Here is a 27,169-nt window from a genome sequence, read left to right as displayed (position 1 = left end):
GTTAATGTTTCCTTAGGTCACTCAAAACAAGGAAGACCGGGATTTACCTCAGCAGCATAAGCGCCTGCTTTGTAAGCGTGAGGTCATGAGTTTGGTGCCTGGTACCAAAACAAAACAAAACAAAACAAGACAAAAAAACCAAGAGACCAGGGAAGCTCTGAAATACTAAGAAGTCCGGGGCATGGGCACGGGGCGGCTTGGACACAGTGCTTGCCTGGCCCGGGTACAGCTCTGGGTTTGATCCCCAAAACTGAAACAAACAGAAACAGGGGCACCACTGAGGGAAACCTTGCATCCTACCCCTGGGGACATCGCAAGCACGAATCACCCCAGAGAGGCCCTAGAGGCCAGATGCAAGGGATGCCAGAGGGGCTGCCAGCTCCCACGCTGTAGGCAGGGGCCAGTGGGCCGGAGGCCAAGCCGGGCTGGGGCGGGGCAAGCCCTGCCCGCCAGAGGCGCCCCACCTGCCACTGGGAGCCATGGGCAGCCGGGGGCCTGGCCTGGTGCAGCCTCCCTACACCGTTCTGCTGCTGCCACTGGGGACGAGCCGCCATGACCCGGGCGCCCGGAGCTTCTTCCTCTGGGTGAGCATCAGTCCGAAAGGCCTGGGGAGCCCCTTTCGTGCTTCTGCTCAGCCCAGGGGGTCTCCCCTGCTCCCCCTGCCCCAGGGCGCGGTGGGGCCAGCGGCCTGGGCCCTGCCAGCTGGAGCCAGTCACCCGTCTCGCCCCTGACCCAGCTGCAAAGGATGCAGGCTCTGGAGAGGCGGCAGGACGCCCTGTGGCAGGGGCTGGAGCTACTGCAGCAAGGCCAGGCCTGGTTCCGGGAGCACCTGAGGGCGGCACAGGGACAGCAGCTGCGCCTGGGGGCCCTCGGAGAGGTAGGGGCGGCCGTGGGGCTGGGGCCGGGCACTCCGGGCAGGGCAGAGTTAATGACTGGATGACAGGAAGCCACCAGGCATTAGGCCGGGTCACTGGGTCGCTGTTCAGCAGGGAGGCTGGTCTGCATCCCATTCAGAGGCCCCGGAGGGATCACTCCACAGGGAGCAGGAGGGGCCTGGCGTACCCCACTCCCAGGGATGGACACGGGCCAGGGGGCAGAAAGGCCAGGCGGGTCCAGGACCGCTGAGGGCCAGGGCGCTGCAGAGGGAGGCCTGGAAGGGGCCGGAGCCAGGGCTGTGGCAGGGGAGGACCGGCCTGCGAGACAGGAACCGCAGGGGGATCTCAGGCCTGTCACCCTTGACTCCTCCTCCAGGACTTCCGGGCAGATTCACACTGGGAGCCCTTCGGCCCCCCGCTGGCCCAGATTCAAAGGGTGAACATCTGCCTGCGGGGGCTGATTCAAGACGAGGTGCGTTTATTGTCTTTAGTCCGTGCTTTTAGGGAAGGGGGGGGGAACTGCTGGGGGTGAAGAGGTGCTGGGGTCAGCACCAGCTTCACTGGAAGCCTCGGGACTCCGGTGCTCCATCTCCCACTGTGGCTGCAGCCCAGGCTGCTTCCCGGCAGCCAGGGAGGGAAGGAAAGGCCTCAGCACAGCGTGGGGTGCAGCGGGTCAGCAGGGAGTAGGGCGAATGCAGATGCTCGTTTGTCTCCGTCCTCTCTTCCAGGAGATGTTGAGGCGGCACAACGGAGCCCCACAGCGCGAGGGGGGTAAGGCTCCGCGGGGCCGCACTACCCTTGTGTGAATCCTCGGTCCCTCAGGAGGCTGAGGCAGGCAGAGCTCCCTGCCTTAACCCAGCAGCCCCATCTTGGCCTCAGGTCAGGGTCCCTGGTGGCCAGACCCCTTCTAAGTGTAAAGCTCCCCTCCGGCTCTCTCTCCCCTGCACCCTCCTGACCAGGCCAGCCGGAGAGGCAGTACCCGGGAGGCGGATAGCTCCGCGCCTTGTCAAGCAACTGTTCCAAAATCAAAACGTTTTTTAAAAGCGCTGGGGATCGGGGCTGGGGATTTAGCTCAGCGGCATAAGCACCTGCCTTGCAAGCAGGCGGTCGTGAGTTCGATCCCTGGTACCGATAAAAATGAAAAAGACCAAAAAAAAAAAAAAAAAGCGCTGGGGATGTGCTCAGAGCAGAGGCCCTGGGTCAACGCCCAGTCCTGAGAATGAATAAATAAGTAAATAGGTACGGACACCAGTGTGGAGAAGAGGCTCATGGGAACCTCCTGGCTTCCAACACAAAGCTAAGATAGCAGCTGCTTCGGGATTTGCTCTAAGGACCCAGTCATTCAGGACCGCTGGGACCCGCCCACCCCGCCACCCCACCACCCCGGGCCTGGGCGCGCATGCGCTGGCTGGGATAATGCTGCTGCCCAGACCGAAGGCGACCTCTGCGGAAACCCTGGAGGCTCTGGCTCGGTTTCCATAAAGGCTACAGGAAGCGCCCCTCTTCTCGGCTGCGGGTTTTTGTTTGTTTTCCGGTGCTAGAGACGGAGCCTGGGCAGGTGCTCTCCGCCCCTCCTGGGGTACAGCAGGGCGGGGGGTCGAGTTTGGTGGGACCCATCCCTGGCCGAGATGTCAGCAGACGACCAGGCCGAGCAGGAGAAGCATGGCCCTGAGGTCCCAGCTGGGCCGGCCCCCTCGCCGCCCCGCAGCCCCGGCCGCAGCCTGCCAAGCAGGGGCGCGAGAGGCGACAGCGATCCCCGGAGCAGCAAGGGGGGAGGAAGCGGTGGGGTCAGAAGTGGCTGCAGGGTCGGAGTAGGCGGCGGGGTCGGAGGTGGCGGCGGGGTGGGAGTTGGGGTTCGCGGCGGGATCCGAGTCGGTGGGGAAGTTGAGCTGGGCCTGCAGGCAGAGGGGTGGGGAAACCGGCCTGAGCCTGAACTCGCCCGGCCTGATCCCTGGACCGGCGGGCCGCAGGGTCCTGGGCTCCCCGGGGCCGGGCGGGCGGGGCAGCGCCTCACCTGGGAGGCCGGGTCCAGCACCACCAGCCGCAGGTAGGCGTGGGCCGAGGGCGCAGTGCCGGCTTCACCCACCGCGGCCACAGTCACCAGCACCACGGAGTCCGGGGCTGCGGCCTCCGGGACTTCCAGCCACAGACGCCCCCAGGTAGCCTCGTTGGGCCCCACGTGGACCCTGCCGAGCGGATTCGGATTAGAATACAAGTTGCTGAAACAGTGCTGAGGGGTGGAGCCAGGGAGGGGCGGGAGACAGCATGGCTGGCCAATAGGAAGGGTTCGAGGCGGGGCTTGGAGGGAAGCGCCACACCCCATACCCCACTTGAACCTGAAGGAGGGTTGGAAACTAGGCCTCACCTGGAGAGGTTGGAGATGAGCGGAAAGCTAGGGCGCACAGACGTCCTGAGCTCCACATCTTGGAAGCCGGAGAAGCTGGCGACACGGAGGCTGAGCGCGACCTTGCTGCCCGGGGTCAAGGAACCCGGGGGGCCGCTGAGCTGCGGGCACCGGCCGGTCAGGGTCAGGGGAGGGGCCGTCCAGACCCCTCCTGCCACGGTTCAGCCACAGCTCAGTCTGCCCCCCCCCCCGCACCGCACCCCCCTCCCTCGCCGCCGCCCCTCTCACCTCCAGAAGGACTGGAGCTACGGAGCAAGGCTGGGGCGCAGCCCTGTGCAGGCTCTGGCCGCCTCCGTCCTGGCCCACCAGCTCCAGGGCAAAGGCGCCGGGCGCAGACAGCAGTGCGGGCGGCAGTGAGGCCGAGAGGAGGCCTCGCTCTGCCGGTCCCTTGGGCGCCAGGGGTACCTGCCCCAGCTTAGTGCCCTCCGGGAGCCTTCGAAGGACGGCGTGGGAGAAGTGCGGTGGATCCTCCTCAGGACTGCCTCTGGAGCCCAGCCCAATCACCTCCACCAGCAGCTGGGTCGGAAGCCCTGTGCTCCAGGGGATGGAGAAAGGCGGGGCTGCGTGAGTTTCAGAGGCACTGGGAAGGAAGAGTGAATGACCTGTCCTGAAGGGGGCCTATGAAATCCGTCAAACCATGCACTCAGGTTTAGGGCCCTTTGCTCAATAAACGGGTACAACTAGCAATGTGCACGTGTATGCATTTGCATAATGTACTGGGATGGTGCAGGGGAATGAACATACCTGCGACTGGCTGAGCCAAGGAGTAGAGGCCAGGGTGGGGTCCGTCCTCCATGGGGACCCCAAAGTGGAACAGGAAGTCCAGGGAGGTCTGAGCTGGGGGAGGGGGAGGGCAGAGACTGAGAGGAATGTGACAGGACTGCTGCTCCCGTCCCAGGGACACCACCCTCCTTACCTTGCACTCTCACTCGAGGGGTGTCCTCAGCTGTGACCTGGATCTCCCAAATCCCTGTCTCGGGGGGGTCTGCCATGGTCACCAGCCAGAACTGGCCAAAGCGGCGTGTGTGACCTAGAGCGCCCATACCTTCCTCGTGGTCCTGAGACACCCCTGGGGTGGGAACAACGTGTCACATGGAGCGGCTTCCTCTCCTGAGCACACCCTCTTCCTGTGCAGCTCCCCAGTTTCCAGTTATTTCTGCTGGGACGACGGCAGGGCTACCTGCAGGGCTCCTGATCCGGAAGCCGCAGACCTTCCCATGCACCCGGACAGTGAGCTTGCGGAGCAGCCCGTCTACGCTGAACACAGATGGCCTCCCAGGGACCAGGGTGGGAGGGTCCAGGGGAAGGGTCACCTGGGAGAGAGCGGGACGGGAAAATGGGGGAGACAGTACTGCACGGGATGGGGTACAAACAGGTGGAGACGGGCACCAAGCCAACAAGTCCAGTGGGGTCATCGACCAGGATGGCCAGCTGTGATCAGTGACAGCTAGAGGCAAGGATTCAGAATGAAGCAATGACTCTTGTCCTTTAAAAGGTGACAGGTCTTCCTGTCACTGCCCTGAGGACAGAGCTCCAGAGGCCACGGTGGAGGAGAGGTTAACTGATTTGAAGGGTAGGGAGAGAACTTCCTTTCTACTCTTCTGACCAAAACGAAGCACAGCACCCTTTCTCCTTGAGGAGGACTCAGCATCGCACCCCCACCCCCGAGCCCAGGCACCCACCCCATATGCAGTGTGATCTGGAAATATGGCGAACAGTTAAGCTCTGAAAATATCACAGAGCACCTGGGAGAGAGCTCAGTGGTAGAAGCACCTGCCTGGCAAGTGCAAGGTCCTGAGTTCAATTCCTGATATCCAAAAAAATGAATAAAAATAAATAAAAAATATTACAGAAAAACACACATTGCCATTGATCTTCCAAATATGCCCCTAACTGTGAACACATTTATCTCCTCGTGTTCACCACTTTCTAAAGCAGTTCTGAAGCCCTCCCTGGGGGCGCCCTTAGCCATGCTGCTGCAGTTACCTCCCTGTCCAGAATCGATTCTAAAGGTTTATCCTGCTCTGTCTCTAACGGGCCGGATCCAGTGAGCAGGCACAGAATGCACCGTCAGGCTTTCAGGTGTCTGCATGGTCACTGGACAGCACTGAACAGCAGCGTTAGCTGCAGTTTTGATTGCGCCTCATGGAGACACCCGAGAGAGGATTCCATAATGACTTAGAACATGGCAAGCGCAATGCAGCAGGAGCTTTCAAACCAAGGGATAGTATATTTGAAAGGGATCCACAGCAATTAATCTCATACTGTAATAAAAAAAAAATTTTTTTTTTTGGTACCTGGGATTGAACACACAACCTTGTGCTTCCTAGGCAGGTGCCTGTGCTGCTGAGCTAAACCTTTGGCGAATTTTTTTCTTTCTTTCTTTCTTTCTTTTTCTTTTTTCTACTTTTTTGTCTTTTTGAGACAGGGTCTCACTACGCAGTTCAGGCTGGCCTTGGGTTCACTTTGTAGCCCAGGCTGGTCTCAAACTTGCAAAGAATTTTCCTGCCTCAGTCTCCCGAGTGCTGGGACTGCAGGAGTGCACTACCACACCAGGCCTGGTTAAAAATTTTTAAATGGGGGCTGGGGATTTCGCTCAGCAGCATAAGCACCTGCCTTGCAAGTGTGTGGTCGTGAGTTCGATCCCCAGTACCAATCAAAAAGAAAAAGACAAAAACATTTTTAAATGTAAATATCAGCCATGTATCTTGGTCCCCTCTCATTCTCACCAGGGCACTCATGCTGTCTCCAACAATGGCCGCCACATCCTGAATGTGCTGGTCTTTGGTGAAGATCACTTCTCCTCCAGACGCCAGTGCCACTGCTTCATATGGCTCAAAACGCAGCGGCGACAAGACTTCACGCCGGGTTCGTCCCTGGACCCTGGACGGATCCTCAGTCACCAGGAAAGTCACCTGTGGTCAGAAGGCACCCTCTGCTCAGACTTCCTGCAGGGCTGGATCAGAGACAGTGGTTCCCTCAAAGCCAGGAGTTAGCCGCAGCCCCTGTCAGGGAATGCCTCTTTTTTTTTGGCGGGGGTGGGGGGGGTGGGGGGGGTGAATGCCTCTTGCAGTGTGTCTGGGCAGGTTCCCTGTGAACACAGCACCCTGGGGGCAGGACTACTGCTCTTGAGTCCAGCTGAAGTGACCACTGGGCAGCACACACCCATCATCCCAGCTACTGTACTTGGGAGGCTGAGGCAGGCAGACCACAACTTCAGACCAGCCCAGGTGACTTAAGAGCCTATCTCAAAACAGCCTGCACAAGGCCTTGGTTTTGATCCCCAGCATGGGGCTGGGGGTGCAGTCAGGGCTGGATCAACCACTGTGAAGTGAATGACTGTTAGAGCATCACAGAGTCCCACCACCCAGGCATGGCTACCGCGGCTTCTCTGTCCCCCGGCGCTCACCCTGCAGCGCCGCTCCTGGGCCAGGGATTCGATCCTATTGGTGAGAAAGGCATCCTTGGGGGAGGCATCGGTGAAGACAAAGATGTCGGAGAGCGGCGGCGTATGCAGCAGGGCCAGCTGGCAGGAAGGAAGGGGCCGGCGTTAACCGTGCGATCAAGCGGGCATGGGTACTGCAGGGAGGACCGCGGACAGGGGGTGCGTGCCAGACCCAGGCCTGATTCGGGGGAGCAGGCCTGGAGGAGAGGGGGCGCGGTCCGTCTCTGGCTCCCCCTGGTGGTGGGGCCTGGACAGGTCAGGACATCGGGAAAGACGGGGGAAGGGCAAACCTCCAGGGCAGACAGGCACATCTCTGGCTCGTCGCCACCCCCCAAGGCCTGGATCTCATTCAGTCGCTGCCAGAAGGTGTGAGGATCACTGGTGGTGAAGACTGGGCCGAACCCTAGGCAGGTGGAGGAGGCTGAGATGTGTGATGCAAATCTCCTTTCTGCCCACGTGGAGGTGCTCACTGCATCCCAGACTCGGGAGGCCAGGCCGGCCTGAGCCACACAGGGAGACGAGTCTCAAGAAACCAAAAAAGAACTACTACGACTACTTCTACCACCGAGTCAATTCTATAAATCTTAAAATAAAATCTGTTTTTTCTGTGAGACAGGGTCTTGGTATGCAGTTTAGGCTGGCCTCGAACTCACTATGTAGCTCTGGCTCACTTGGGACTGGCAATCCTCCTGCCTCAGCCTCTCAAGTGCTGGGATTATAGGGGTGTGCCACCATGTCCAGCTAGAATAAAATCTTAATTACTCCTTTATTCATACCTTCATCAAGCATGTAATATGTCCCTATTAAATACCATGCCTGGAATGTGCAAGATCCTGCATTCGATTCCCAATACCAAAACAGCAAAAAATCCTATAACCAGCCACAGACGGATGTGGTGGTGCATGCCTGTAACCTCAGCACCCAGGACACTAAGGCAGGGTCACTATGAGTTTGAGGCCAGCCTGAACTATAGAGTGAGACACTATCTCAAACAAAAACCAAGAAATAAATAAGTAAACCAGCCACGATGAGACTGACAAGACAAATCAGACTCAGACTGTCCCTTTAGGGCGTTCTCAGACCGGGAAACTTCCACTGAACTATTTAGTGGGTGATGGACATGAGACCACGAGTGTTAACTGCCCAGCGTGAGGGCACTGTGGGAGGGTGAGCCAGGCCAGACCGCAACCGCCCCAATACTTCCTGGATGAACAGACCCCTATCTGCATCGCAATCTCGCTACAGGAAGTAGAGAGTCCCAAATAGCTCATTGTATTAGAAGCCTAGGAAAGCAGAGGTCTGAGCCAGTGTGAGGTGCAGGCCTGCGACCCTAGCACTCCAAGAGGCTGAGGCAGGAGGACTGCAAGTTATTGCCCTGTCTCAAAATAAAACATAAACAGTGCAAAGGCCTTGGGTACATTCCCTAGAGAAAAGGAAGTTTAAAATATATAAAAGGAGCGGGAAGAAAGCAGAGGCTGGGCACCCAAGTATGGCTGGCACACCAGACTGGCAGAAGAAGTGCTCCTCCTTGGTCCTTTTGCCCTTTAGGCCCTGGCTGTCTGTGCACACAGGTGCCCCACAGGCTCAGGACGAGCCTCGGAAGACTGCTCTGTCAGCAGGGGCGCCTGAGGCCTCTCTCCCTGCCCCCTGGCCCCGGGGTACCTGGGTCGTGGAAAGGCACCAGCACGTAACTGGCAGGCTCCATGGGGCCGCCACGCCGCTGCTCCATGATGCGGCGAGCCTGGATTTTGGCGGCATTGATCTCCTCGCCCATGCTACCCGTGGTGTCCAGGACGAAGCTCAGGCTGGAGGCCGTGGTCAGGTCCAACAGCCTGAGGAGCAGCGAGAGACTCAGTGAAGCGTCTGCGTGCCGCCTTCCCCCCAGCCCTGGTTTCCCTGGAAGCCACTCACCTGGAAAAGCCCTTGTCACCCAGGCGGCCTCGCAGGAGGTTGAGGGCCTGGATGGAGGCCAGCAGGGCCAGCTGCGCAGCCTGTGGGTGCAGCGCATGGTGCGGGGAGAAGCCGGGGGCCGTGCTGTCCTTGTTGATGCCTCCCCGGGGTGGCTGGGCACTGCTCAGGTCGAAACGGCCCCCATGGCTACACTTCCCTGGGTTGGGGAATGAGATCTGGGGGTGGAAGTCAAAAAGCCACTGCCTACTGAGAAAATGGGTCCCTTTCTGACCGGGTGTGGCCCTCTCATCCCTCAGCAAAGGGTCATCGGGACATGACCACAGCTTGAGGCAGAAAATCCAGGGTAAATCTGGAGGGGTCCGTCAGCACAGGACATGGTGGCCCCAAAAGCTGCCCACAGGTAACAGAAATCCCGTGAGGAAAGTAAGCAGCTGCTCCCCACACAGCAACCCCAGCCACTCAGCAGGTCCCCATCTACCCACCCTGCACCCAGCAGCCCCCTCTCCTAGGAAGGGAGGCCATGCAAATGGAACAAGGGCAGGCTGGACTGAGAGCCCGGGTGAGAGATTAAAGACAGTGACAGGATTTTCCTGCCGTACCTGGGGGTTTGGGAGGGTGAGTTCCAAAGTAGCCAGAAGTAAGGAGGCTGGAGCTCAGCAAATTGCCAGGGCAGCTCGGTTCCTCACAGTCGGAGCAGGTAGGGTCGTCCACTGGGGAGAGAGTGGCGGGCTAGAGCACACACTCAGGGACCTCAGGCCCGTCCGCCCTTGTCTGCTCCGGTCTGCACCCCTTCCTCCTGGTCATAGCAAGGTGACAGCCCATGGTGTCCCTGGTGAGGCTTTCTGAGCCAAATCCTGGCGTTCTGGTGCTGGCAGTGGGAGTGGCTGTTTGGCCTAGGACCACACTAGAAAGCCCAGAGATGTTCTGATTCAGCCTATGAAATGCTGCCCCCTGAGCTGCAGACAGGAAGTGCGCTTTGGTGCACAGGAGGCAGCTTCCCAGTCCTAGCTGAATTGGGAACATGAGGGGACCATGAGAGCCGGAGCCTGTGGGGCGCGGGCTCTGACTGTGTGACCCAGCCTAGAGCTGGCCTGGGAGCTCAGGTCCTCTCAGAAAGGAAGAAACACCACCTCTGAGGGACCAAGAGCAGAAGGCTGTATGTGTGGGCTCTCCTTCCTGGGATGACGGCTGCACCTTGTGCCAGGGTCCAGAGCTCCCGCCTCCGGGGCCAGAGGAGGTGAGGGTGTGGCTGCTGTTTCCCCAGCTCCACCCAGTTGCTGTGGCTGTAGAAATCCTGGGCCAGGGGAGAAAAGAGGGCAAGGGGGAGCTGCTCAGCTCACCCAATCACCATCTCCAGCCCTGACCCTTCTCTGCCTTGCGCTCCCACCCAGGAGGCCACTTAGCACTTGCACTGCCGGAGCCCCAGGGCCTCCTGCTGCCCAGCACAGAACCCTGTGTGCCCGAAGTGTCCAGGCATCTTCCCAGCCCCAGGACCTGGCCACTTTCCTCTCCTCTCCCTTCTCCAGCCGCCACCACCGTGGCTCCCCCCACTGTTTGGAGTTGGGGGATTAGAGCAGCAGGCCCTGTCCCCCTGGAGCACACAGGCCTGACCAAGAAGCCCTGCTGGGTTGGTGGGGCTCTCCATCACCCGTCCTCTCCTCACCTGTAGGGCGTGCAGTGCAGCCCCCAGGCGCTGGCGGGCCAGCGTGTGGTCCTGGGCTCCAGCAGCCACCAGGGTCTCCCGCAGAGCCCCTGCCAGTCGTTCACGTGCCTGGTCCAGCCGCTCAGCATCAAAGTGCAGGTCAGGGTCGTTCTTGGAAGTTGCCAGGAAGTCCTGGGCTGCATTGGCACGGGACACCTCTCCTAGGGCTGCTCGGAACCGCCGGGAAGGAGCCCCAGGTCCAAAGTAGGCAGCAAAGAGGTCGTCAGCAAGCAGGGTGTGGCCCTGGCAAGAGTGGTGAGGACAGAAGCCCCTGGGATCACAGTGTGGCCCGTGCTACCTTGTGGCTCCCAAGGCTAGGGACAGATGGCACCCACAGTGCTGGCCCCATGAGAAAGCAGCAGAAAGGGAGCAGCCCCAGCTGAGGGAGACCGAGAGGGCGCAGCCAGAGGGAGTGGGTAGGAGGCAGGTGTCACCTCCTCACAGCCAGGGCCCTGGGGAAGGGACTGGGGTGCTCACCAGGAAGTCCTGGAGACAAAGTGGGGGCCGCCCCGGGGGCGGTTGCTCCAGGAAGAGCTGCAAGGTGACGTTCAGTGCCGCCTCTTCGGTCAGGTCCTGGTGGGTGACGGAGCCAGGGGCGGCCAGAAGGCTCCAGATATTGGGGAAGAAGGCAGATGTGGGAGACAGGAGCAGCTGCAGCAGCACCAGCACTGAGGGGCCTGGGCAGGCCAGGGGCACCCCCACAGGGAGCATGGCTGAGACATGGGCCCAGGGCACAGCAGGCTCACGGCAGCAGCTCCTGGCCAGCCGGGCTCTTCTGCAGGGCACCTCCTCTGGCCACCTCCTTAAATGTATTCGCTCCAGCCTGGCTCCTCCTCCCATTGCTGACAACCTGGAGACCTCATCATGCCAGAAGGGACAGCCACCTGCCAGGACAGGGGTCCAATACTCCTCGGCTGGCCCTCCCAGCCCTGTCCCAGGGCCCACCCCCACCACACGGAGCCTTCTACTCCCCTACCTGGCTGCTGGGTCAGTCTCCCGTGCAAGGCCAGCCCTAGCCACTGGGCCAGCGTCACAGGGCACTGAGGTCAGAGTTATAATTAACTAGGCCCCAGCAAGGAAGGCAGGTGGCCCCTGGCCCTCAACCCCGGCCCTGGCACAGGAACCACGATGAGCGCAGTGCAGAGGTGAGAAGCGCTGGGAGGACTCAGCAGCAGAGTGACTCAGGCCTGGCATAGAGCCAGGCCACACCCAGTTCCTAGGAGCTGCACCCCCACCCATCTGCTCAGGGCCTGAGGCTGCTCACATGCAGCCCACACAGCCAGAGACACAGGAACCCCGGTCCCCGCCCCTCCCACCCCCACTGTGGCACAGACACATGGGTTTGTGGCAAAATATTTTATTGCAGCTGTCCCCAAGGTGGACCCCAGGGGCCCTGAGGGCTGAAACGGGTGTCACAGCATCTTCTGGAATAGGGCGATGGCCTCGTCCACTTTCTTGAGCTCTGCCTCCGTCTGTCTGAGCTGGGGTAGAACACAGGGTGCATGGTAAGGACCAGTTCCAGGGGGACCCCAACTCCAGGCCGGCGGGAAAGCCCTGAGACAATGAGGGTCCGGCAGGCCAGGTGCTCCTGTCAGCTCCATCAGCCTGGCTCCTGCCACGCCCGCTGTGGGCTCTCCAGGAATCAAAGGGACCCTTCACAGGGCAGGCAAGTGCAGGCTACCAGCTGGTCATGAAGCTGGGGAACAGAAGCACTAACAGGTCTGCACAGAGGGCGTGGGCAGCCAGCTCCGGGCCAGCTCTCAGCTTCCGGTCCCCACAGGGACTCCACACCAGGAGGTACACCCTGCACCAGCCTGGGAGCCACAAAAGCAGGAGGGGGCATGGGCCCCGGGGTCGGGCTGGCAGGCAGGTGCCAGGGCCAGGTCTGCCTGTCTCTACCTGACTGTGACACCACTGCATCTGTGTGTGGGGAGGGGCTGCGTGGTTGCTGCTTGGGGTAGCTCTGGGCTCCCCTGGGGCTGGCATCTGAGCTGGAAGGGCACTGACATGTGGGAGAGCCCAGCTCCGCCATGCACCTTGGCTTCATCCGCCTCCTGCACTTCCAGGGGCACCTTGACGGCGTAGCCCGAGGCAGAGCGGCGCTCCTGCAGACGCTGAGCCTGGCGCTGTGCCTCTGCCTGCTTGGCCTGCAGCTTGCTCAGCTCCCGGGCAGGATCCACCAGGCCCTGCAGCTGCAGGTGGATGGAGCAGCGGTCAGATGCCAGAGCCACGGCGCAGCCCTGGGGTGCAGGTGCCCCAAGGGCCAAGACAGCGACCACTCCTGCGCTGGCCAGTGCCTGCACATAGCCGGATACTGCCGATGCCACGGCGCCTGTGGCCTCATCGGCCACTTCCAGGAAACCTGCAGAGAAGAGGAGTGAGACTGGGCTGACACAGGTTCCCAGAGTAGGACGTGGGGCATGGGCACGCTTACAGTCAGGCCGGGTTCGAGTGAGGCCGTAGTCTGCTCGCAGTGAGCGCACAGCCCGAGAGATGCTCAGTGCCAGCTCCAGAGCGGCTTCGGCTTCAGGGTCCTTCCAGGAGCACTGTGGGGTGCAGGAGGCCATGAGGGTCCTGGGGGGGCCAGGGCACCCCACGGAGCCCACAACGGGCAGCCCCTACCTCCGCAGGCTCTGGATAGGGGGTGACACAGAGGCTGGCGGGGGCCTGCGGGCTCCTCCGGGGCAGCCTCTGGAACAGTTCCTCGGTCACAAAGGGCATGAAGGGGGACAGCAGTCGCAGGCCAACATCCAAGCAGGTGTAGAGTGTCTGGCGGGCACACTCGGCTACCTCCTGGTCCGAGCCGCTCAGGACAGGCTTCAGGCACTCCTGGGGGTGGAGGGCACAGCTCAGCCCTGGCCACCGGGAGGCCCAGGAGGACCTTGGGGGAGGGCCAGGCCAGGCTTCTCCTCACCAGGTAGACATCACAGAGCTCATACAGCCAGAAGCTATACTGTGCTGTGGTGACGGCCGGGAAATCGTAGGCCTGGAAGCCCTCACTGCTGAGCCGCACGGCCTCCGCCAGCCTGCTGAGGATCCATCGGTCCACCAGGCTCCCTCGGCCTGCAGGCTGGGAGGAGGCAGATGAGTCTCAAGGCCACGGGGGCCCTGGGGACAGCCAAAAGCCTGACAGAGTCCAACATGTGGGAGCAACGACGGGTAGCTGGCCACCTTGGTGAAGGAGGCTGGCACCCATAGCTGCAGGAGGCCCCTGGACAGGGAAGGAGCTCCTGACCCCACAGACCCGCCGTGCATGCAGGGCCTTACCGTGGAGGTAGGTGAGGGCACAAAACCCTGCCCGAGGCCTCGGAGGGCAAACTTGGTGGCATTCCAGAGCTTATTGCAGAAGTGCCGGTAGCCCAGTATGCGGTTCACATCCAGGTTGATGTCCCGGCCTAGGAGAAGGTGACATGGGAATCTTTGCCTGCTCTGTCACAAGGAGCACACAGGGGTCTCAGGGGAAGAGGAAGCAGATGACTGAAAGGGAGGTTTTGGGGACCTACCCTGGGATGTATAGGCACAGAGGCCAAAGCGGAGGGCATCGGTGCCACACTCAGGAATCCCTGCAGGGAAGTCAGCCTTCTGCAGAGGGGAAGGAGTCAGGAGAGCCCATCAGCCCCGCCCCAACCATGCAGGCCCCTCCCTCTGCCCCCCCCCCACCCCAGCCCCACACCTCAAAGGCCAGCCCCTCAGACCTGTCCTTCTTTGGCCTTCTCCACCTCGCTGGGATCCAGGTTGCTGTTCAGTAACTGGTCATGGAGGCCCTGAGGGGGAGACGGGGCCGTCAGGTAGCCATGGTCACCTCCACAGCCAGTCCTGGCTGGCCCAATACCCGCCCTACCTGCAGGGAGACACCATGAATGACGTCTAGGGGGTCGATGACATTTCCCAGAGACTTGCTCATCTTCCGGCCATGTGCATCCCTCACGATGGCGTGGAGGTAGACCTGTGGGCGGGGAGTGATCTGAGCCCCAGCATTGCTCCCCCCATGGTGTCCCCTGCGAGGCAGCTGCCTAAGTCCAGGCCCACCCTCTCCCTGCACCCCACACCTCTCGGAAGGGCAGCTTGCCAGTGAGCTTGAGGCCGAGCATGACCATCCGGGCCACCCAGAAGAACAGGATGTCGTGGCCTGTCTCCAGCAGCGTCCCCGGGTAGAACACACTCAGGTCTTCTGACTGGGCATAGAGTGGGGTGTTAGGAGGAGCCCTGCATGCCTTAAAGTAGCTCCACACCCCAGCCCGGCCCCAGGCACACACCTGGCTGGGCCAGCCCAGGATAGAGAAGGGGAAGAGGCCGGAGGAGAACCAGGTGTCCAGCACGTCCTCATCTGAGGAGCAAGGTCAGAGGTGACAGGTGGCCAGTGGGTAACTCCTGACCCTGCCGCCTCCTGCCGGGCTGGCCTGTCTTGCCTTGCTTGAGGCTGATCTTATCAGGCGACACCCCAAACTCTGCAGCTGCCTTCTCCAGGGCTTCCGCCTCACTGCGGCCGCTCACCCAATAGCGGCTGTCCGGGTCCTGCCACAGGGGCTCTGAGTACCTGCAGGGTACCCCACCTCCAAGAAACCCAGCAAACCCCCAGGACCTGGGCTGGCCTGCCTCACCTCCCCGGGGGGCACCGCTGAGTCATTGATGGTGATGAAATAGGCCGGGATTCGATGGCCCCACCACAGCTGCCGGGAGATGCACCAGTCCCTACGGGTGCCACAGTGGGGGTCAGGGGGCTCCTCATCCTTCGCCCCATCACCCCACACAGGAGTAACCACACACCGGATGTTGTCCATCCAGGAATGCCACGTGCGCTGATGGGCCTCGGGCAGGATTCGGAGGTCACCCCGGGTCACGGCTGCACTGGCTGCCTGGGCCATCTCCCCACAGCGCACGTACCACTGCGGCCGCAGCAAAGGCTCTACCACGTCCTTGGACCGGCTACAGGACAAACGGGCAAGAGTCAGCGGTCAGACCCTGGGAGCCCCCACCCGCTCTCCTCTGGAGCCCCTGGCCTCACTTGCAAAGCGGCACCACCATGGGGTTGTCCCGGACACCCCGGAAGAGTCCCCGCTCTTTCAGGGCTGCCAGCACGGCCTTCCTGGCCTCAAACCTGGGCAGGCCCTGGGTGGGAGAGAGTCATCGTCACAGGGACGCCTAGGTGGCCACTCCCAGCTCCCACAGCTGGCAGCCTCACCAGGAAAGGTGGGGGCACATTGACCAGGGCCCCATGGACGTCCATGATGCTAATGGCCTCCAGCCCATGCCGCTGCCCCACCTCGTAGTCATTCTGGTCGTGCGCAGGGGTGATCTTCACAGCACCTGGGGTATAGGGCAATGCCAGGGTCCCCAGGGTCGCCAGGGACTCGGTGGCACCCTGCCCCAGCCTCTGTCAACTAAGCCCCACCTCCCCAGCACTCTTTGAGCACCGAGCATGGTTCAGGTCTCGGCCTAGGTGCAGGCCGTCCAGCTGCAGCGCACTTCCTTCCTCTCGGGCTTTGCGCTTCTGGTCTCCTCCCCTGTGAGACCAGCGTCCTGCTCACCTGTGCCGAACTCCATGTCCACGAAGTGGTCAAAGACTATGGGCAGGCTCCGGGACACGAACGGGTGGGTCACACGCTTTCCCTTCAGGTGCTAGTGATAGAGGACACGAGGGAAATGCCGCTAGGACCCTGACCAGCCAACACCCAGCTCCCTAACAGCCTGGCAGCTGTATTCCCAGCAGAGGATGCCACCCTGACAGCCTCCTGCATCAGATGGGCAGTCTCTTCCCGCTGCCACCAGCCAGAGGTGCAAGCGCCCTACACACCTGGTATCTGGGGTCCTCCGGGTGCACAGCCACGGCCACATCACCCAGCATGGTCTCGATCCGAGTCGTGGCCACCACCACCTCTTCATCACTGTCTGTTAACAGAAGGCCTCACAGCTCAGCCCTAGCCATTCCCCCACCCACCCACTGGCCAGCACCCTGGACCTGGACACCTACCTGAGTCCTGGACCTTATAGGCGAAGGACACGAGGACGCCAAACTCCACCTTCTCTTTGTAGCCAGGCACAGAGAGCAGGGTGCGACCCGTCAGCTCCTTCTTATCCACCTGTAAGACAAGTCCTCAGAGTAGTGCCCAGGCGCAGGCACTGGTGCCGGACTGCAGGTGTGTGTGGGGGCATACCTCAATGTCAGAGATGGCCGAGTTGAGGGCACAAGACCAGTTGACCAGGCGCGTGCTACGGTAGATGACTCCTTCCTCATGAAGCCGCACAAACGCCTCTGTCACAGCGGCCGACAGTTTCTAGGGTACAGTGGGAGGAAGTCATAGCTGGGCCAGGTGCCTGGAGGCCGAGGTGCCCAGCAAGGTATCAGGGGCTGCACCAGGGTGTCTGGTCAAGTCCCCCCCAGATGACACACAAGGACTGCTTTGGGGGAGAAATGCCTCCTTGTGGGAGGGCGGGGAAAAGTCTGGTGAAGCTGGATGCTAAGGGAACCCCCCCAGCTGGAGACAGGGGCTGGCACAAGGTATCCTGGGAGTTCAGGAGCCCTGGGAGTAGGAGGCTGGTCCTGACCGGGCAATTGCAGAGGAAGGGGAGCTCTGAGTGAAGGACCAGGACAGGGGTGGCATCTGCGGCTGAGCCATCAGGGTGTCCTAGGAGGGGGTTCAAAGACCCCGAGGGAAGTCCGCTGGGGGTGTTGCATTCCCACCCCCACCCTGAGACCCCGTCCCACGCACAGGGTCCATGGTGAAGCAGGCTCGATCCCAGTCCAGGGAGCTGCCGAGCTTCTTCAGCTGGTGGTAAATCCGGTCGCCTTTCCTGGAAGGACAGACAGGCCGGGGATGGAAGGACATCAGGTCCCTGATGGGGCAGCGTGGGGGCTGAGGTATCTCCTGACAGGGCAGGTAGGGCAGCCACTGTGTCCCAGGGGGGCTGCATACTCACTCCTCTTTCCACTTCCAGACCTCCTGCAGGAAGGCCTCTCGCCCCAGCTGGTGCCGGCTCAGCCCCCGCTCCCGCCACAGTTTCTTTTCCACCACCACCTGGGTGGCGATGCCCGCGTGGTCGCAGCCCGGGTTCCACAAGGTGGTCTCACCGCGCATGCGGTGCCTGGGGAGGGTCAGGGGTGAGGGTGAGGCAGGCCACCGCACCCAGCCCTGGGAGCAGAGGCTGCCGGGGCAGACAGCCAGGGTGCTCATCGAGGAGGATGGAGCCGGAAACCTCCTGACCAAAAGCCATCGGGGAGAGGAGATATCTGGGAAAGGAGCAGAACAGACCGTCCCCAGCCAGACAGTGAGGGGTGAGAGAAAGCAGGGAAACAAAAGATCCCAAGGACACAGGAACAGACCAAGGGGCAAAACAGAGGCAGGGAAGAGATGCAGGCAAAGTGCATTTGTGAAAGGTTATAACGAGCCAGCTGGGACAAGGAACACTCTGGAGAGAGACCCTCCCTCCTTCCCAGCATCCACACACGCAGTTCCTCATGGCCGCCCTAAGAAAGGAAGCCAGGTCACAGGCTGGAGCCCGGGACAGAGGGCCTAACACGCTAGGCCCTGGGTTGGAGCACTGCCAACACACGCACGCACAACCAGCAACAACCATGGGAGGATTGCACCACAACAGGTAAGCAACTGCATCCACAACACAAGGTTAAAACACCTCCAGTAACTGACTGAAAAAGAGAACAGCCACGTGAGGTGCTACATACCCATAACCGCACACACTGGGAGCTGAAACAGGCTTGAGCCCAGCTTGGGGCACTCACAACTTAACCAGACCCTGCATCCAAACTATACATAGGGCTACTGCTCCATGGCAAGGCCCTGGGTTCAATCCCCCACCATAAAATAAGTAGCAGACAGACACAAGTAATTCACAAATGGGAAAAACCTGGCTGGCCAAGATACACAGCCTCACAGCAGCTGGTGACATAACAGCTGCATGAGACTGACAAAGACTGATGAAGGCCAGGGCTGACACGGGTAGGGAAATAAACACCCCGCACAGGACTCGAAGAGCGACCCTAGCAGCTCCCTGGAGTCTCACATGGGCAAATCCGGCAGCCCAGCAGGGTTACTTCCTGGCAGCTGCATGGGAGAAACCCTAAGTAAGCATATATAGGACACACAGTACCCCAAGGTTCCCATCAGAGGAAAATCAGGAATGACTATTAATTAAAAAAGGATTTAAATATGCTGTATCCACACTGTGGAATACTATGGAGCAATCAAAAAGAACTAAAATCATATAATGGGTAAGAACCAGAAAAGATCTCCAGGAAAATCAGCTAGGGGGGAAAATGCTATTGAGGGACATGTGAGACGCGTGCTCTTTCTATGAAAAGGTGGAAGAGAAAAGCTCACCTATGGAAAAATTACCCCCTGGGTATCTGGTACCTAGCACAGAGGTTTTAAAAAAAAAAGAGCTAGGTGTGGTAGTGCACATGTGTGATCTCAGTCCCCAAGAACCTGAGGCAGGGAGATTCCTGTAGTTTGGGCCAGCGTGAGCTACATAGTAAGACCCTGTCTCAAAAAAAATAAAAAAGAAAGAAAGAAAAACTAAAAGGCTTTTTTTTTTTTTTTTTAAAGAAGAGAAGAGAAGCAGAGCCCCTGAGTGGGGTGCATAATGGAACCACCAACTAGGTAAGGCTGCTGGAAGAGCCCATGAGACGCAGCACCACCGGGGGCAGAACAGGGAGCCCGGGCGGGCAGAGGGGGCAGCCAGGGCAGGACAGCTCACCATCGGGTCAGTGAGTCCTGAATGGCGTTGGTGAGCGCGTGGCCCAGGTGCAGGGAGCCTGTCACGTTGGGGGGTGGGATGCACATCATGAAGATGCCCCGGGGGTTTGGCGTGGACACGCTGGGGCGCTGATGGCAGAGAAGGATGGCACACGCTGAGGCCTGGCGCCACCTCGCTGGGCCTGGCCTGGCTTCTGCCTCCCTCTCCAGCTGGGGCTGCGCCTTCACCTGCACTCACCCCGTATTCAGGCTTGAAGAAGCCCTGCTGCTCCCACCAGGGGTACCAGGCAGCCTCCACGTACTGCGGGCTATAGGAGTCAGGCATGGGGCCGCTGACATCTGTGGGTGGGCGGAACGGAGCTCAGTATGGCGGGACAGAAGGACAGAAGGACGGGTTTCTGCCATCCCCGTGCAGGCCAGGTACAGGGAGCAGGCAGGCAGAAAGGGGTGGCCCCTCCCCATAGTACCTTTCTTCTCCCCAGGGGGGGTCGGCAGGTCATAGGTAATGACCCCAAGATCCCGCTTCTCCTTCTTCTCTGCTTTTGGTCTCTTCTGCTCGGAGGAGACAAAGATCCAGGTGTCAGGCCCTGCCTTGCCCAGCCCAGCACCCCCTATCCCTGCAGTGCCCTCACCTCCCCTGCCGGGGGCTGCTGCTGTTGGAGCCTCTGCTTCTGCTGGAATTTCTCTAGCTTCTCCCGCTTCTTTGCTTCTTTCTTGAGCTGGGCGGCTGTCTTTGGAGGTGCAGGACTCTCGGGACCTGCAGAGGGGATGGAGACTCAGCAGGCCTGCTGGGGCTCTGCACAGGGCTCGCTTGCTCAGAGGGGGCTCTGTTCTGTGTTGAAGGCTGATGCCCCCGCCCACCCTACCCTGCCCACCTGACTGCTGACAGGGGGACCTGGTCCCTGAGCACAGAACCACCTCTCCTAACACGGCCCGGAACTCTGGCTGCTGGACACAGGCACTGAACCAGCGGGTCACACTACCCCAGATCTGGCGGGCGGAGGGGTCCAGGACCTGGGTGGGCAGAGAGCAGCCTTGGTCACAGGCAGCTCTCAGCAGTGAGGGCAGTGCGGCTACTCCTCCCCAGCCCAGGAACTCACATATCGGAAAGGCAGCAGCAAGGCTGTCACCGCAGCTAGGTCAGCCAGGGAGGGCGCATTCCCTGCCAGGTAGGTGTGCAGCCTCAGCCACTCCTCCAGGGGCTGCAGGGCCTTGCCCAGAGCCCCCAGTGCAGCCTGGCCAGAAGGAGAAGGGTGTGAGACGAGACCTGGCCACTGCAGCCCACGGCTGCCCATCAGGCCTCGCCCACTCCTTCAGATCACCGCCTCTGAGGCCAGTTCCTGCTCCTTCGGGCTGAGAGGGCTGGCCCAGTGCTGGGGCCCATGCACTAACACGTGTGGGAACGCACACATATGCGCTCCAGTGTGTGTCTGAGTGCATAACACACACACACACACACACACACACACACACACACACCTGGTTCCAACAGCTCCTGACCCCATGTTATGTTGCAGATGAAATACATCAGGCACGAAAGTTAAAAGTAAATATTAGACGAGGCAGCATAAAAACTACCAAGTCCAGGGGGCTGGGGATTTAGCTCAGTGGCATAAGCGCCTGCCTTGCAAGCAGGCAGTGGTGAGTTCGATCCCTGGTACCGATAAAAACAAAAAAGACCAAAAAAAAAAGAACTACCAAGTCCAGAGCAACAACAATTAGATTTTGTGGTGGGAACAAGCAAGAAACAAATAGATAATATTGCTCTATTTTTTATTTATTTTTTTGTACCAGGGATCAAACTCACAACCTCACACTTGTCAGGCAGGCGCTTATGCTACTGAGCAAAATCCCCAATCCCTTGTAGCTCTATTAGAAATATATATATATATAAAAAAAAACCTCTTAAGAAGAAAAATAAACAGCTTGGCTAACAGGATCTCTAAGAAAGAGGGGACAAAAAAAAAAAAAAAAAGAAAGAGGGTACTATTTTGGATTGGATTAGGTGAGTAGATGTGAGAGGCACATGCTTGTTCATTTGCCCACTGAAGAAAAACTAAGTACACACATGTGCTCAGTACTCTGCAGGAGAGGGGCTGTGAGCACCGCACGGCAGCCCCACTCTGGAAGGACCCAGGGACAGTCCTGCACTTCCCTTCCTCCTCCTTTCACTTCTTTATCTGCTCCCAGCATCAGTAATTGCTCCCTCACCCAATCTTCACCTCCCTTCAAAATAACCTCCACAGCTAGGTAAGGTGGCACATTCCTATAATCCCAGTACTCTGGAAGCTGAGGCAGGAGAATTACTTTGAGTTAAAAACCTACCAGGGCTACACAGGGATGTCTTGTCTTAAAGAACCCTCAAAGTAACCTCTATCCTCATCAACAGCATACTTGTCAAACTTTTACTCAGAGACTAATCGGGCTGTCACCCGATTACGTACCAGTGAGGCAGCTATTTCATCAGCTTTCATTTTCAATCATAGGAAAACCAAAGCACAGAGAATTTTTAAAAAAAAAAGTGCCCAAAGTTACCACACCAGTAGCAATCTGGGATGTGAGGTCTCTCCGCGTATCTGACAGACTCCGCGGCCTCAGAATCCACGCACCTCTCTGCTTCTTTTCCCGCACCCCCGTTCCAATTACCCCGCACTCACCTGGGGGTCCTGGGCCGGGCTTCGCACCCCCAGGGCCGGCAGCGTCGCCCCGCAGGCGGCCGGAATCAGCTCGGTGTCAGCGTAGCTGACCCACTGCTGCACTAGCACAGCCTCCTGGCTGCCCCCGGGGCCCCCCAAGCCCGCTGGCCACAGCAGCTGCGCCACGGCCGCGGCGCCCCACACCCAGAGCCCCCCGGGTCCCTGCTCTAGGGCCGGCAGGCGGGGCGGCGGAAAAGGGGCCCGGCTGGCGGGCGGTGGCTGCAGGCAGATGCGGGGGTGCGCACCGCCCCAGCCAGGCCCGGCCCCGGCCTCCCCGTAGCGGGCGGCGATGAGGGCGCGGAGGCTGGGGAAGGCATCTGGGTGCGGGGAGACGTACAGAATGGACATGGCTGCGCCGGCCGCGCAGCCGGCAGCAAGGAGCAGGGCGCAGCCGGGACCCTCGGGAGCCGGGGACGGCGGCAGCGGCTCTCGACCTTGGCTCTTGCGACCGTGCCCCGGCAGCGGCGCTCACGTGCTGCCCCTTTGTGACAGCGCGCGGTTCCGGGTCCGCGGGTCCTGGCAGAGGCGGCCGAGCCCCGCCTGCGTGCGCTGCCCGCGCCCCTGCCCGCCGCCCGCACCAGGACCCGCGCGGCTGTAGCACAGGGACACTAGACAGCGCTGGCTCAGGCGCTGCCGTGGGCACCCCATGGGGGTCCTCGGGCCGGGCCCGGCGCGGAAGCGGAGGGGGCGGGGCGAAGAGGGATTGTGGTTCCAAGCGACCGCTAGGTGGCGCCCAAGGCCTCCGGTTGGGGCTCCAGTGAACGCGTACCTCGGCGCCGCTCCTCAGAGGTTAGGGTGAGTCACCGTGCGAGTGGTGGGCCCCAGCTCAAACTCCCCAACACACTTTCACTCTGCGTCTGTATTTATCTTGCACTCTAAGAAATGTGATATGGAAAATGGTGAGAAGCCCAGCATGCCCAAGCCCGTGTGCAGGCGAACGCATGTAACCCCAGCACTGCAGAGGCCGAGGCAGGAGGATCGCTGAGAGTTCAAGGCCAGCCTGGGCTTCATTGTGAGATCTTGTGTCAGAAAAAGGCATTTCTGCATCTCCTAACAGTTTCATTAACAGAATGCCTCAGTGATGGAAAGGCGGCAAGTTCCTCAGCAGCAGGGACAGTACTACCTAGGGACAGAGGAAATGAGGGCAGCAGAGCGCTGGGGACTGAGTCCAGCTGCTGCAGACACTGTGGGGGTACAGCGCCCTGGGAAGCTGGGCTGGAGCGCTTGGGTGAACTGAGCCCTCTGCCCTCCCACACAGACCACACCTCCAGGACTCAAATTTGCATAAATTTTATTCCCGATGCGGGACAGATTCCTTCCACCCCTGAAATGAGTAACAGGCTGCTCTGGGAAGCCTGGGCCACTCCGGCCACTCAGGGAGGGAGCGAAGAGGCAGCTGGGGCGGAAGGCTGTGTGGTTCCCACCTGCTTCTTCTCAAGACAGAGGATGCTGTCCCTTACTCCTCTCAGACACCGGATACCTTGCAGAAAGAAAAAGAAGAAAAAACCCTCCAGCACCGAGTGGGCCCCGAGGGGAAAAAGGGACGGCAGCTCAGGGCCCCAGGTGAAGGCGTGGAGGGCCAGGGTCACTGCTTCTGCTGCAGTGCTTCCTTTCTGGCGGCGTCCTGCAGCAGCTGTGTGTCCACCTCATCTGCCGGCAGCTGCACGTAGCGGACCACGGAGCCTCGGATGAAGCAGTTCTTCACGGACAGCTAGACGGACAGACAAATGTGCAAGCCCTCTTTATGCTGTCCTCTGAGCAGGCGGGGGCCTCATTTCCCTGTGTTCCCTCCTCCCACCCAGCTCACCATGTGAGGGTATTTCTCAGGGTCCGTGACACTGATGTCAGTCAGCTTGATGTTGAGATACTACGAAAAGCGGGCAACACCATCACTGACCTGGGAGAGGATGCAGGCAGCCAACCCCCATCTCTCCTCTCTCCTCCCCTGAGAACAAGTTATAGCCCTGTAGGGTCTTACCTGGTCCACAGAATGGAGGGTTCCACAGATGCTGTCAAGGAGGAGAGGAGGGAAGAAGGGATTAGCTGACACTAGGTCAACACGAAGGGGACTTCCAGGCTAGGGTGGGCACATGGCAGGGGATGAGGCCCTCGGAAGCTGCACCCCTACACCATGGTGAGGAAAGACAGCAGCCAGGGTATTTGTTAAACTCCGCATCTCCCTTCTCTAGACCAATGCTATTTGGTTTTGCTCATAGACAGGGTCTTGCTATGTAGTCTAGGCTGGCCTTGAACTCAAGATCCTCCTGCCTCAGCTTCCTGAGAACTCTATTCTTTTTATTTTCCAGTGGTAGGGATGGAACCCAGGGCCTTTGCACTAAGCAACATCCCCAGATTTTGCTCCCCTCACACCCAACTATTGTTTAGACAGGGTCTCCTAAATAACTAAAGCTAAACTTGACCTTGTGACCCTCCTGCCTGCCTCCCAGAGTGCTGGGATCACAGGTGTGGGTCACCACCTGGCTAATGTTTGTGATCTTTACAGCCATCTCTCCAAAATGGCTATCGCCATGCAGAGGCTTCCAAAGTGGTACAACTTACCCCCTTGTATAGGCATCAGTCCAGGCCTCCCTCCAAGAACCCTCAGCTACCTGGAAACATTTATCACTTTGGAACCAGAGCCCCATGTGGAGATAAGGCCGTTGGCATCATTCTTGGCAGTGCAGGCACAAGCCACAGCCTCTCCAACAACAGGACTGAGAATGTGACACAGACGCCAACACTGCTACACACACTGTCTCTTAGTGCCATTCCAGTTGTCAAGGGCTCAGACAATTTAAATCTGATGCCTTCGAATTTGCTGAGTTTTACTTCTTTCCTCTCCAGGTTCCGGGAATTCCCCCTTATCTGCTGAGGTGAACACTTCTGTAATTCCTTTTCCAGCCTGACTGTCACACGAAAAGGCATTATTACTCTTCAGCTCAACTCAGGCCAGCTAGCCACTGGCCCCATAACTGTCCTGCAGGTTATGACCAAATAGGAAAAAAAAGAAGCTTTAGAGGGCTAGTAATGGAGCTTAGTGGGACAGCATTTGCTTAACAATAAGTACTAGGCCCTGAGTTCATTCCTCAATACTAATAAAAAACAAAACAAAAACCACCTTTAAATGATCACACTGGGGGATCTAGCTTAGCAGCAAAAGCACATGCCTGGCAAGTGCAAGGTCCTGATCCCCGGAACCAAACAAAACAAAAAACAAAACAAAACAACAACAACAAAAAACCACGCACTTGCAAGGCAAGGGCTTATGCTGCTGTGCTAAATTTCCGGCCCTTGAATGGTAGTTTTAAAAATGCTTTATCTTGCCAAAAGTAAGTCATTAGATCTCTGATGGGCCTTTTCTTTTTCTTTCTTCTTTTATACAGGGAATAAACACTAAGGGCCTCACACATGCTATGGCACAGTGCTACCACAGATCTACAGCCTTGGGTTCCAATTTTTTTCCTTTTTTTTTTTTTTTTTTTGGTACTAATTGAACTCAGGACTTAGCGCTTGGGCTTGCCAGGCAGGCACTGTGCCACTGAAGTACACCCCTGGCCCCAATGTTTCAATTTTTGTGAAGCTTGAAGTCTTTGAAGTCTGGTATCTGCCTCAGACCTACTGTCTTGAGTGTTCTTACCCCATCTGTGGCTGCTAAAAAAACCTCTGACAGCACCCTACCACCTGCAGCAGTGAAATAACTTTCAGGAACTGCATACAGTAGTGTCATTTTATTCAGTCCCCTAACGAGGATAAACTTGGCACCAAAACCTCCATTCTACAATGTATAGGCAAGTCAAGTAGCTCTCCTCCTCATCCTCTGCATGTCCATGCTTCCTTAGCAATACATGACCTCATACAGAAACGTGGAAGGTACAACCGGGGAGAAAATACATTGACACAATCATTCTACAAGACAATCAGAAAGAAAAAAAAATAATCAAGCAACAAATAAAGGTATTTTAAATGTACATTTCAGCCAGGCATGGTGGTGCATGCCTGTGATCCCATTACTCAGGAGGCTGAGGCAGAAGGATTGCTCAGAGTTCAAGGCCAACCTGAACTACATATCAAGACCTTATCTCAAAAAGAAAAAGACACAAAGGGGTCTGGGGATTTAGCTCAGTGGCATGACCGCCTGGTGACAAGTTCGAGGTCGTTTGATTCCTGGCACAAAAAACAACAAAAAACCTCAGAAAAGTACATTTCATTTAAAGATATTTCTTTCCAAAAAAAAAAAAAAATAGGTATATATACGGATGTATGGATGTGACTATGCAGGTCCTCAAGGTTTTCACACTGGGCTACATCCTTCCCTCACCCCCTTTTTTTAAAGACAGCGTTTTGCTAAATCGTCTAAGCTGGGCTTGAACTTGTGATCCTCTGCCTGTCTCATAAAGTGCTGGGCACAAAGGCACACGCTTTGTATACTGCTTAGTACTTTTTTTTTTTTTTTTTTTTTTGTCTTTCTGAGACAAGGTCTCACTATACAGTTCAGGCTGGCCTTGAGCCCACTTTGTAGCCCAGGCTGGTCTCGAACTCGCAATGATCCTCCCGCCTCAGCTTCCTGAGTGCAGGGATGATAGGTGAGCGCCACCACGCTATGCTTGCTTTGTATTTTACAATACAGCATACAACCCCTCAGCTAATCTTAAAATTTAAGGGACAAGGCATTCATTTCTCTCTTCAGACGGCCAATGAGTAAGTTTATCCAGTTCTCTGCCCCTGGTCACACAACCCTCTGCAGACTCCCTGACCAGCTACCTACCTCAGGTCATTCTTCAGTTCCACGACCACATCCTTGCCCACAAGGGACTTGAAAAAGGAGTAGAAGAGCTATTGGGCAAGAGAGGGAAAACCATCACACGGGAAAGGAGAGGGCCGCGGCAGGGAGGAGCGGCCCTACCGTCCCGCCGGCCGCCCGCGCCCCCGCCGGCGCGCCCTTGTGACGTCACGGTACCCACCATGGTGAGGGCGCCGCGCGCTACAGGCGGAGCGGGAAGAAAAGGGCCCGGTGGCGCCACGGGCCGCAGGCCGGGCTGAAACCGGAGCGCGAGCCCGCACGTGAGGTGGGACAGGCTCACGCAGGCGCGGGGGAAGCGCCGCGGAAAGCTCCCAAGCGCGGATAGAAAGAACGCGGCGGACGCGTGGACCGCGGAGAGTCAGTGGGGGAGACCGGAGGGGGGCCCTCTGAAGCCGGAAGAGGGGCGTGGCCTCTCCCGACTTCCGTTCCGGGCGGGCGTCTTCCACTGCGCACGCGCCAGGCGAGCAGCTAGCTAGGGTTTAACCCCGCAGGTTTTCCCACTTTTTAGCCAAAAGGTTAAAAACCTATAATGTAAGGTTTTAGTTACTTTTTATGTCTGGGTCACGTGTGCTGTTTTGCTTACACCCTATACGTATTTCCCGTTGAGAACTGTTAGGCACTACC

General features: G+C 58.7%; 4 protein-coding genes across 9 annotated transcripts; 1 reads left to right on the top strand and 3 right to left on the bottom strand.

Annotated features, from left to right (window-relative positions):
* Window positions 1-172: 172 nt before the first annotated feature.
* Window positions 173-2,379, top strand: Sapcd1 (suppressor APC domain containing 1). The gene is made up of 4 exons (XM_023566637.2): window positions 173-584; window positions 737-877; window positions 1,252-1,347; window positions 1,604-2,379. The coding sequence occupies exons 1-4, from the start codon at window positions 480-482 to the stop codon at window positions 1,679-1,681; spliced, it is 420 nt and encodes a 139-aa protein (XP_023422405.1). The 5' UTR covers window positions 173-479; the 3' UTR covers window positions 1,682-2,379.
* Window positions 1,337-11,491, bottom strand: Vwa7 (von Willebrand factor A domain containing 7). 5 transcript variants are annotated; one of them, XM_063239170.1, is made up of 17 exons: window positions 11,314-11,491; window positions 10,815-11,221; window positions 10,299-10,580; window positions 9,830-9,929; window positions 9,235-9,345; window positions 8,636-8,831; window positions 8,387-8,556; window positions 7,015-7,247; window positions 6,689-6,805; window positions 6,009-6,194; window positions 4,460-4,592; window positions 4,196-4,348; window positions 4,024-4,116; window positions 3,508-3,809; window positions 3,241-3,380; window positions 2,890-3,061; window positions 1,337-2,770 (listed from the first exon to the last, which is right to left on the bottom strand). In XM_063239170.1, exons 2-17 carry the CDS (start codon window positions 11,175-11,177, stop codon window positions 2,507-2,509), a joined length of 3,015 nt encoding a protein of 1,004 aa, XP_063095240.1. In that variant the 5' UTR covers window positions 11,178-11,221; window positions 11,314-11,491; the 3' UTR covers window positions 1,337-2,506. The 5 variants fall into 5 exon arrangements, with proteins under 5 accessions (XP_063095240.1, XP_063095241.1, XP_063095239.1 ...); XM_063239171.1 differs by having other exon boundaries at window positions 1,337-2,419; window positions 2,463-2,770; window positions 10,815-11,490; XM_063239169.1 differs by having other exon boundaries at window positions 10,815-11,489.
* Window positions 11,492-11,678: 187 nt separating this feature from the next.
* Window positions 11,679-22,284, bottom strand: Vars1 (valyl-tRNA synthetase 1). 2 transcript variants are annotated; one of them, XM_013156814.3, is made up of 29 exons: window positions 22,082-22,284; window positions 20,149-20,283; window positions 19,924-20,062; window positions 19,681-19,805; window positions 19,516-19,600; window positions 19,287-19,387; window positions 19,050-19,177; window positions 17,256-17,420; window positions 17,048-17,129; window positions 16,493-16,612; window positions 16,309-16,417; window positions 16,132-16,226; window positions 15,866-15,956; window positions 15,520-15,644; window positions 15,343-15,446; window positions 15,105-15,263; window positions 14,939-15,029; window positions 14,747-14,852; window positions 14,594-14,664; window positions 14,387-14,512; window positions 14,179-14,283; window positions 14,033-14,101; window positions 13,841-13,919; window positions 13,605-13,732; window positions 13,252-13,407; window positions 12,960-13,166; window positions 12,772-12,883; window positions 12,374-12,699; window positions 11,679-11,818 (listed from the first exon to the last, which is right to left on the bottom strand). In XM_013156814.3, the coding sequence occupies exons 6-29, from the start codon at window positions 19,371-19,373 to the stop codon at window positions 11,750-11,752; spliced, it is 2,910 nt and encodes a 969-aa protein (XP_013012268.2). In that variant the 5' UTR covers window positions 19,374-19,387; window positions 19,516-19,600; window positions 19,681-19,805; window positions 19,924-20,062; window positions 20,149-20,283; window positions 22,082-22,284; the 3' UTR covers window positions 11,679-11,749. The 2 variants fall into 2 exon arrangements, with proteins under 2 accessions (XP_013012268.2, XP_003474021.2); XM_003473973.5 differs by having other exon boundaries at window positions 21,706-22,236.
* Window positions 22,285-23,018: 734 nt separating this feature from the next.
* Window positions 23,019-26,945, bottom strand: Lsm2 (LSM2 homolog, U6 small nuclear RNA and mRNA degradation associated). The gene is made up of 5 exons (XM_003473961.4): window positions 26,706-26,945; window positions 26,510-26,577; window positions 23,723-23,753; window positions 23,552-23,611; window positions 23,019-23,455 (listed from the first exon to the last, which is right to left on the bottom strand). The coding sequence occupies exons 1-5, from the start codon at window positions 26,706-26,708 to the stop codon at window positions 23,330-23,332; spliced, it is 288 nt and encodes a 95-aa protein (XP_003474009.1). The 5' UTR covers window positions 26,709-26,945; the 3' UTR covers window positions 23,019-23,329.
* Window positions 26,946-27,169: the final 224 nt, after the last annotated feature.

The sequence above is a fragment of the Cavia porcellus genome, unplaced genomic scaffold, assembly GCF_034190915.1.
Source record: "Cavia porcellus strain 051 isolate PalLab524CR breed Dunkin Hartley unplaced genomic scaffold, mCavPor4.1 scaffold_28, whole genome shotgun sequence".
Classification (NCBI taxonomy): Eukaryota; Metazoa; Chordata; class Mammalia; order Rodentia; family Caviidae; genus Cavia; species Cavia porcellus.
This window is presented reverse-complemented; position numbering and strand designations above follow the sequence as displayed.